Source organism: Vicia villosa, linkage group LG2 (assembly GCF_029867415.1).
Source record: "Vicia villosa cultivar HV-30 ecotype Madison, WI linkage group LG2, Vvil1.0, whole genome shotgun sequence".
NCBI classification, from domain to species: domain Eukaryota; kingdom Viridiplantae; phylum Streptophyta; class Magnoliopsida; order Fabales; family Fabaceae; genus Vicia; species Vicia villosa.
In genome coordinates, this window is record NC_081181.1 from 27574727 (window position 1) to 27585696 (window position 10970).

Sequence of the window (10970 nt, forward strand, 5' to 3'; positions counted from 1 at the left end):
GTAGACACGGTAGAGGAGACAAAATATTAGAACACCATGGAAACAGTATGAAAAGAAAAATGACGCTGCCGGCCATCGTCACCACACTCAACATGTTTTCAATTTGTTTCCAATCATATTAACTAACAACAATTAACAACAACAATAGGAAATTAACGAGGCAGCATTTAACCATTATTTCCTATTACCAAGTCAATTTCCATTATGAAACTCAGCAATACTACTACCAAATCAATTAACATTTCCATGGATTCAATCAACAACAAATCTAATCATGTTAATCTACTCATTGACCCAATCACACTAACCCATAATAATAGGGATTCTCCCCCTTACCTCTTCAATGTGCTTCAAACCCTAGCTTTTGCCCCTTGTTGTTCTTTCCCTTTTTGCTCCTCTTCTCCTCTTTTTCTCCTTTTGAAAAAACTCAGCAAAAAAATGAAAATGATACCCCTCTCTCTCATTCTACGCTTTACTATATTATTCATATTGGGCTTACCCCATATAATTCCACTTCCTAACTAATTAGGCCCAATTGATAAAATAGAGTAGTCAAATAAATAATTATGCTCCAACAATTAATATTATTACCCTTAATATTATTTTCTGATTAATCCAATTAAATTCGACTTTATCTCAAATAAATAAAAATCCAATAATAATATTATTTCTCTACATATTCCACTTTATTAATTCTTCGATTAACCAATAAATTCCAACTTCACTTAATGATCCGAACGCGTTTCTCAATAACGCCGACGATCCAATTAATTATCAAACTTGGTCCAAATTAAGTAAATAAATCCTTATTTAATTTAATTAGTCAGTTAATTAAATTCGGGCTGTTACACCAGACGCGTTTCAAGAAGAAGAAAAACAAGGAAAACGTCCCTCTTCCAGGACGCGTGTAACTTTGCCAAGACGCGTGTCTGGACGCGTGTGCACGAGCTGTTATAGGCTTTTGGGCTGAGAAGCCCAAAAACTCGAAAATAAAAGATCCAAAACGCGTTGGGGCGAGGGTTAGAGAATTTTGGGTGCGAAAATACATTGGACAAGGTGGAAAAATCAAATTTGATGGAAGAATTGAAGGTTTCTATGAGCTTTAGCCGTTGAAGATTTGATTCCCTTCATTTATTTGTAATGTCTATAATTCAAACTATGATTTTTGTTATTATTATGAATAGTTAAACCCCCCATTGCTAGGGGGTGACCTTGATTCTGAATATTATAACTTTGTTTATCGTATGCAATAACAATTTGGTTTTCATATCTTTGATTTGTTCTACGACTGTTCTTAATGCCTTAACCGTCAGAAAAATGGATATTGAATCATTATGAATAATTTTAGCTGGACAACAATTATTTGTTAATCTGAGTAAAACATATGGTAATCACTATCACCTAGGACTAGGGATAATTTATCGTAACCAAAAATTCTCGATATTGGAATGCTTGATCATAATTATAATTAACTATGGACATAGTAATTAGGTTGTGATGTCAAAGATCTATTCACTAAGGAATTAGGATTAGATAATCTTGAGAACCGATGATCAATTGTGATAACTTAGTTGTTGCATTGAGAAAGCAAGTTGTTATAGGAAAAATCATTCACCACTCCTAGCAATCTACTCATCTATGTTCGTCGTTCTATTATTCTATATATTTACTTTATTTGCAAAATTGATCAAAACCTTTTGAGCTTTTGTCTGATTGAAATTGTCACGAACTCGATATCGCCAAGCAGTCCTTGAGATCGACATTTGGGAAATTGTCCCTTTATTACTACAGAGGCAAAATAATACACTTACTATTTTACCGATCAAGTTTTTGGCGCTGTTGCCGGGGACTGCCATAGATAATTGAGTTTTGATTTATTTCAATTAGAATTTTGTTGCTCTGCAACTAAAATTTTAATTTCCGCATATTTTTGTTCTTAATTATTATTCCTCGATCTAACAATTGTCTAATCTTTTATGCGAGGCAAGACCTCAGCTGAATTTCCCTTTGATGCAGAAATTGAAAGAACGTTGCACGAAAGGCGTAGAAAAGCTCGATTGGCTAAACTGGAATCAGAAGAGGAGAGTAACTCATCTCATTCAAGTTCGGAATTTGAAAGTGAACCAAAAATTATGGGTGAAAATCCTCCTCCTCCTGAGAGGCTCCTTGGTGACTACAATGTTGCAAACACACCGGGGGGAAGACAAATAATTGTCAACCAACCGGTAAATGCTGCCAACTTTCAACTGCACCCAAGCACCATTAATCAGCTTGAAAGGAAACCTTTCACCGGAAAGGTTAACGAAGACACAAACAAGCATCTGCAAAGATTTTTGACCATGAGCACCACTCTAAAAATTGACGGTCACACTGAAGAAGCAAAAATGCTTAGGATGTTCCCTTTCACTCTAGTAGAAGAGGTAGAAGAGTGGTTCTATTCTCTACCAGCGGGCACTATCACATCGTGGGAAGAGATGGAAAATGCTTTCCTGAATGAATACTTTCCAGTGTCAGTCTTTCTAGGAAAAAGGTATGAAATTCTGAACTTCAAGCAAAAGGAGGGTGAGTCTTTGGGGGATGCCTATAAAAGGTTCAAAAGGACTCTGGTGGCATGTCCAACACACAATATGGACAAAACTGAACAGATGCAGATGTTTGTCAATGGGATCATAATCAAGACAAAGCAGTTGATCAACACAACAGCTGAAGGCTCAACTAATTTCCCAACAGCCTCTGGTATCATCAAGATCATTGAAGCGATAGCTGCAAATGAGCATTTAGAGTTGTATGACAGGTGTACGAGCAAACCTGAAGGAGTCATTGATCTGAAACTAGAAACCAATAAAATTTGGATTGAAGATGCAATAGCTGCTGAAGTTGAAAAGAAATTAAAGGCTATGAATATAGGTACACAACAGGTGGCTCAAGTCCAACAAGCTCAACCTGTCTGCTGTGAAATTTGTAAAAGCCCTCATCAAACTGTGTATTATGTTGCAACTCCTAAACAGATTGAAGAAATCAAATTCTTGAGGCAAAATAATCCGTATTCTAACACCTATAATCTAGGGTGGAAGAATCTTCCCGATTTCTATTGGAAAGATAAAAAACAACAAGGCCCACAGAAGGAAGAGTGAGAAGTAGCTATTGAGAGACTAGCCTGACAATGTTCTCAGTTTCAAGAAGAGACAAAAAACAACCATAGGAACACCACAACTTCAATAAAATATCTGGAAGTTGAAGTGGGGCAAATAGCACAACATCTCACTCTACAGGCACAAGGTACTCTTCCGAGCTCAATTGTGAAAAATCCGAAAGACCAAGAGAAGATTAATGCTGTCACAACAAGAAGTCATAAATTGTCAGAATCGGAAAAAGAAAAGGAGGAAATAGATAACAACTTGGTCTTAAAGGTAGATTTGGAAATAAGAGAGAATCCGAAAGAGCCCGAAGTTGCGGTACCACCGGTTAAGCCACTTGAAGAAAAAATAAGAAAGATGCTAAACCGATGATCAAGCTACCTTTCCCCTCTAGAGTGACAAAGAAGGATTCAAAAGAGAAAGACTTTGAGAAGTTTGCTGCATTATTCAAAAAGTTAGAGGTAAATCTACCCTTCTTTGAAGCACTTGAGCACATGCCTTTGTATAAGAAATTTATAAAGGAGGTGGTTGCAAAAAAGAGACCAGTGGGAGGAGATCCAGAAGTTGTAACTGAAAAGTGTAGTATAGTCTTGCCAGCATGAAAGATCCCTATAAAGAAGAAAGATCCTAGAGCAGTGGCAATACCATGCACCATCAATGACATAATGTTAAAAAAGGTACTCATTGATTCGGATTCTAGTGTGAGTCTAATGCCTTTGTCGATTTTCAAAAAGCTTAAGATTGGAAAAATAAGCGAAAGTGAGACAAAATTAAAATTTGCTGATCACACCATCAAAAAATCATATGGGGTAGCTGAAGATGTAATGGAGGAAGTTGATAAGTTTGTCTTTCTAGTTGACTTCCACATCATGGACATTCCTGAAGATGAAGAAACTCCTATCCTTCTTGGGAGACCATTCTTGTTGACTAGTCGCTGCAATTTTGATATTGAAAAAGGGACACTAATGGTGAAATCATTTGATGAAGAGGTAACATTGAAGATGTTGGAAGTCAAGAAGATGGTTGCAGGTGAACATATTCAAGTGTTTGTTGGTATGATCGAAAGTGAGGGAGAAAATAAAAGTGAAAAACCCCTTCCACAAAAAGTTTCAAGCATAGTCTCTCAAGTTCCCGCAGCTCATGTGTCTACCAAAGTTCCTAAGTTCGTTGAAAACGTCAAGAAGAAAAAGAAAGTGGAAAATCAAGATGAGGAGATGAAATTGGGAAGTGAGTTAAAGAGAAAAGTGGTCCATGCTTTTCATCTTCATGAGTTCTTGGTTGCGGAGGTGACAAGCAACAAGGTTTGGAAGAGGAAGTACCCCCCCATAATAAAGGGTAATGGACCGCCGAGCCATGCGACGTTAAACGAAGTGCTTCGTGGGAGGCAACCCACACATTTATTAACTAAGTTTTCGTTTTCTTTGTTTGTTTTTATTTGTCTTTCAGGAAATAAAAGGGGCATCTCAAGCGGAAGCTATGTAGTGCATTACCCTCTGTGTGTCACCTCTCTCGGGCTTGTTTTAAAACATTGAGGCCAATGTTTCGTTCAAGTTTGGGGGAGGTTTTACTCTTTGCATTTTAATTTATATTGCTGTTATAATCTGTGTAAGACCTACAGATTCAGATTCATATTTGTCCCAAATTTTGACCAAAGTATTTATTTTTTGAAGAGTTTTGATCCTAAAGAGCGATCAGGAATAGTATATTGAGATGAAGGGAGGATTGTTTGAGGATAGGAAGTTCGGAATAATGTGACAAGAAGAGGTTTATTTAAACACCTGTGGTTCCCTAAAAGAAATACGATTCTAACGTGTAGATTTGCACCATAGTACGTGTCTCTTAAGAAGTACTCCTCGAGTAGTTTATTGATACAGTCTGGCATAATTTAGATTCACATGCATGTATGACTGGTTGAGAAACAAATAGTGTTGGCACCAAATGATGAAAAGGCGGTAAAAGGCAACCGGCCCACTAAGTTGGGTAACCCTCACCCGGTTATTCAGCCCAAAGGAGGTTGATCCCCAAACGTCGTCCAAATAAGGGCAATATATAATTGCAAAGTTTGAAAATTTCATCGGAAATTAAAAGTAGCAAATGCTGCTTGTTTGGTGCCCGAAAAAGAAAAGAAAAAGCCTTGATTCTTCTCATGCATGTGATGATTATTATAAGAAATGCAGTGCCTTAATTTGATTGTCCGAATGAAAGAGGAGGAAAATCGGAAAGAGACTTAAGTGCAAAGCATAGTTGGAGAGGTATCCGAAAGGGGACCTTAAGGTTTAATGTACTAGCAGAAACTCTTTGCGTCATGTGAATGTCGGACCAACTTTTTCTTGATCAATACAAACGGATATCTCACGTATGAACACCGGTGTGCCTTGAAGGTCATTAACTCTTGTAATTGTCACTGGAGGTCAAGCAACGGTTTAAGTTTGGGGGAGTTTGATCAGTGATTTTCACACGTATATTTATAGTTGTTTTTAGTGGCATTTGAAGTATTTTGTTTAATGTTTTATTTCCTTATTCCGCATATTATGCTTTGGTTGTGTTATGGTGTTTGCAGACTCAGATGAATGAAGTGGGAGAAATCAGTGCAAAAAAAAGCATAATGGGAGAAAATAGAAAGAATTGGCCAAACGCGTCCCCAGACGCGTGTGGAGCTTGAAAAAGCATCTCCTGCTACTGAAACGCGTCCCTAGACGCGTGTAGGAGTGGATAAATGATGTCTGCTGAGCAATCGTGTCCCCAGACGCGTCCCTCTCTGCCCATGTGCTGCCAGAATGTTTGCCTTTCCTAGACGCATTTCCAGACGCGTGCCAGGCCCCCAAACGCGTTCTAGAATGCGTGCCAGAAGTCCAGAAAATCTCTCCCTCTGCCCAGACGCGCCTCCAAACGCGTTTCAAGAAGAAGAAAAACAAGGAAAATGTCCCTCTGCTATGACGCACCCTAGGACATGTGTCACTTTGCCAAGACGCGTGTCTGGACGTGTGTGCACGAGCTGTTATGGGCTTTTGGCCTGAGAAGCCTAGAAACTCGGAAATAAAAGATCCAAAACGCGTTGGGACGAGGGTTAGAGAATTTTGGGTGCGAAAATACATTGAAAAAGGTGGAAAACTCATATTTGATGGAAGGATTGAAGGTTTCTATGAGCTTTAGCTATTGAAGATTTGATTCCCTTCATTTATCTGTAATGTCTATAATTCAAACTATGATTTTTGTTATTATTATGAGTAGCTAAACCCCCCATTGCTAGGGGGGTGACCCTAATTCTGAATATTATAACTTTGTTTATCATATGCAATAACAATTTGGTTTTCATATCTCTGATTTGTTCTACGACTGTTCTTAATGCCTTATCCGTCTGAAAAACGGATATTGAATCTTTATGAATAATTTTAGCTGGATAGCAATTATTTGTTGATCTGGGTAAAACATATGGTAATCACTATCACCTAGGACTAGGGATAATTTATCGTAACCGGAAATTCTCGATATTGGAATGATTGATCATAATTATAATTATCTATGGACATAGTAATTAGGTTGTGATGTCAAAGATCTATTCACTAAGGGATTAGGATTAGATAATCTTGAGAACCAATAATCAATTGTGATAATTTAGTTGTTGCATTGAGAAAGCAAGTTGTTATAGGAAGAATTATTCACCACCCCTAGCAATCTACTCATCTCTGTTCATTGTTCTATTATTCTATATATTTACTTTATTTGCAAAATTGATCATAACCTTTTGAGCTTTTGTCTGATTGAAATTGTCACGAACTCGATATCGCCAAGCAGTCCTTGAGATCGACATTTGGGAAATTCTCCCTTTATTACTACAGAGGCAAAATAGTAAACTTGCTATTTTTCCGATCAGGTACTTTCCTGAAGATGTTTGGGGAAGGAAGGAGATAGAATTTTTTGAGCTAAAGCAGGGTAATATGACGGTTCCTGAATATGCTTCCAAATTTATCGAGCTGGCCAAGTACTACAACCACTACAACAATGATGAGGCAAGGGAATTCTCGAAGTGTATCAAATTTAAGAATGGTCTCCGGGATGAGATTAAGCAGGCTATCAAGTACCAGAGGATTCACCGGTTTAATTATTTGGTCGACAGGAGTAGGATCTTCGAGGAAGACACCAGCAGGTCGAAGTCGACTCTGTAACACCCCAAATTCTACCCGAAATTATAATGTAGAAATTGGAGTATGTTAAAATTATCAACAAGCATTTGGGATATCAAATTTACTTCATATAAACAACACATAATCAGACACGCAACACTTCAATCTCAGAGGATCACAAACGACTTATATCAGCTCTAAGAACAAACCAACTTTTATTTAATCTGCAGCAGAATCATAACATTCGACTTTATAAACCAATCATCTTTATTCAATCAGAAACAACTTTAAAACATTATAGTACTTCTCATTATTCAACTTAGAACTCGACAACTTATATATTAACTACATGAAACAACAAAATAAACATCCCCCCAAGTGCTACGTATCAGAGCGACACACCAACTGGACTCGATGAAGCTATAAACTTCCACATCTATACTTGATTACCTGCCCATTTCCCATGGGAGGGGAAACATCGGCAGAAGGGGTGGTATATCAAACAGTATAAAAGAATGTATGATAATACTTATAGTGAAGATAAGATCATACACTATTCACCACTTATCATCTCAAAGCAACTTGCATCATAACAACAATGTTAATAATCAATCATAATAACATATTCAAAATCACAACTAAGTCATCCACAACTATAACATTTCCTTCATAATCACAACGAGAATCAACGTAACTATCATCACGACAAACATCAACAAAACATAGCAATGAATTCACAACCACGAATCCAACTTAGACAACAACATAATCAACTTAACATAACAATCATAGGAATTCAACACACTTCACATAATCATGTAAATAGTATTATCCAATATATTTCTCATGTTCAAGTATACAACAAAACTCAATAGTATGATATTCAAAGGATTCAATACTATTATTCCAAATATGCACATAAACCATCATTATCACATATTCATATTTATCACCAAATCGTGTATCAAACATCACCAAATTCAATTATCACATCTCATACACACATAACTATCACACAATTGCATATATTCAAACATCACATAACACAAATGTGACTCGATGCAAGACATGTGACTCTATGCATGTGGTACCGAATGTGAACCCAAAGTTCCACCGCTTTCCGATTCAATATCTAGAATCCAAGCCACGCTTCCGATCCGGACCAGACCAAATCCCATCAAACGTAAACATATAGCTTACCGCTTATATATCCATCTCAAGGATCAAGCCATCACTTCTATTTCAAAGCAAACCACCTCTATCTCAAGGCAAACTGTGTTATGAATGTATGTACAATTATCACCAACACATATGCAATTAAGATCATCTCTACCATCTTTACATTCCGCATATCACAATAATTCAACTCTACGAATTATCCACCAATTGTACATATACACATTCATAACGAATATACTATTTACATATATAGGCCAATTATCAAATACGAACACAAATTCCAATTAACACTAGTAATCATACTATCTCATGTTAATTCACATTTTCCAATATGTATGAATACACACTTTCACAATCAATAAACTAATCACTAGGCCATACGGCTACCCACAAAGAACATTATCAAAACAACATCATTGGCATAGCAATATATTATTCTCAACATAAATATTCAAGCCAAAACACAATTACGGTCAATTCGCATAATAATCACAATATGCCAATATATCAAGTAAACCAAACCAACTTCCAATTATCATTTAACTAAATTAGACATAATGTTAATTATCACCAACAATTATATTAATCAAATAATATAAGTCTACTATTTAATGTATATTTCTCTATTTCAATTTAGTAAAAATACTTTTTCTAGAGTGAAACAGAGAAACAGGGGAGTATATGCTTTGCTATATGTCATAAAGAGCACACATCATGTTATTTCAAACATAATCATTTCCAACTATACAACAATATTCACTTCATGCTTATCCACACAATACAACCTATCAACTTTGACCATAGGGTATACAACAACAACAACAAATTCAACATACTAACAACAAACATAATTACATGTTATCCACAATTCATCAATACATAACACACACAAACATGATTACATGTTATCAACTATTCATCACATAGCTCGCACAAACATAATTACATGTTATCGACAATTCATTCAAAACATGATTAGAGTCAATTTCATGAGAATCTAACATAAGCCCTAACATTTTCAATTCCACAACTAAACTCATCATTTCACTATCAATGGTTTACCCATAACAAGCACAACAATCTAATGCACATAGATTATCAATTGCACACAACTTATCAAATTTATATCATCACATTCTAACAAACCATCAAATACCCAAAACTGCACATAGAACATGGATATCAAGTATAGAATCTATCCACCATAACATACTATCATACAACCCTTTATCATGAAAGAACCCCACCCTTACCTTGGTAAATTTGGACTCTTTCACTATAGCTCTAAGCTTTTCTCCAAAAGAAATCCTTCCTAACATCATTTGGAGACACACCTAAAAACCAGTTCGGAAATCGGCTTATCAGACAAACATAAAACCCTCAAAATGAAAATCGCTCCGGTAAGAACTTACCTTTACGAGTCAGGAACACCGTGTCCAAGTATCGAAACGATCCAACGGTTGGATTGAGAGATACGCCCGATTTGACAAGGTGGTTTTCTGTTGAAACTTGCCTCGAAAATTAAGGCTTCCTCTATAATTTTTCTTCTTCCCTCAAGTGCTCTTCCCTTTGAGCTTTTCTCTCTTCTATTTATTCTTTCTCCCCCAAAATGAGTTATGATTATCCAACCCTAATCTCTACTCTTACTATCTCTTATCTTAATGGGTTTGACCCATAATCCATCTATTATGTTATATGCTACCACTTAGGCCCAAATCACTAAAACCTCTCTGATTACTTAATTAAGCCAAATAACACAAATACACACATAATTAAATACTTAAATAATTATTATATCACATAATAACTAAATAAATAAATAAATATTAACAACATCAAATAATACAATTACTAAAATAATAGCGAATAAAATCGGGCCAGTTACAAGCTCACTCTCACAAGTTGGTTGACAAGAGAGGGAAGAAGCCTAAGGACAGGGGTAAGCCGTATGGTAGAGGTAATCAGAAGACTAGTGATTGGAAGAAGCCTAGTGAGGGAGACTCTAGTGCTCTTGTTAGGTGCTACAGGTGCGACGAAGCTGGACATCGCAGGCATGAATGCAAGAGTGAAGAAAAGAAGTGTTTCAAATGCGGTAAGGCAGTGCATGTTGCGAATGATTGTAGAGGGAAGATCGTGACTTGCTACAACTGTGGTGAAGAAGGTCATATCAGTCCGCAGTGTACGAAACCAAGGAAGAATCAGTCTGGTGGGAAAGTGTTTTCCTTGTCTGGGTCAGAGACTACTCTCGAGGATTGATTGATTAAAGGTACGTGTTTTATTCATGGCACACCTTTAATTGCGATTATTGATACTTGAGAGACTCATTCGTTTATTTCCTTGGATTGTGCTAAAAGATTAAATTTGGAAATATCTGATATAAATGGAAGTATGGTTATTGACACTCCTGCGTTGGGTTCAGTGACTACTTCGTTTGCTTGTTTGAATTGTCCAATAGATATTTTTGGTAGGAATTTCAGAATGGACTTAGTGTGCTTTCCGCTAGAACAAGTCAATGTTATTCTGGGAATGA

The 10970-nt window shown here is 36.5% G+C and overlaps 1 protein-coding gene across 1 annotated transcript; it reads left to right on the forward strand.

The window, feature by feature from the left end:
* The first annotated feature begins 4102 nt into the window (after positions 1-4102).
* LOC131648755 (uncharacterized) lies at positions 4103-10696 on the forward strand. Its single transcript, XM_058918485.1, has 2 exons — positions 4103-4384; positions 10304-10696. Exons 1-2 carry the CDS (start codon positions 4103-4105, stop codon positions 10694-10696), a joined length of 675 nt encoding a protein of 224 aa, XP_058774468.1.
* The last annotated feature ends 274 nt before the right edge of the window (positions 10697-10970 follow it).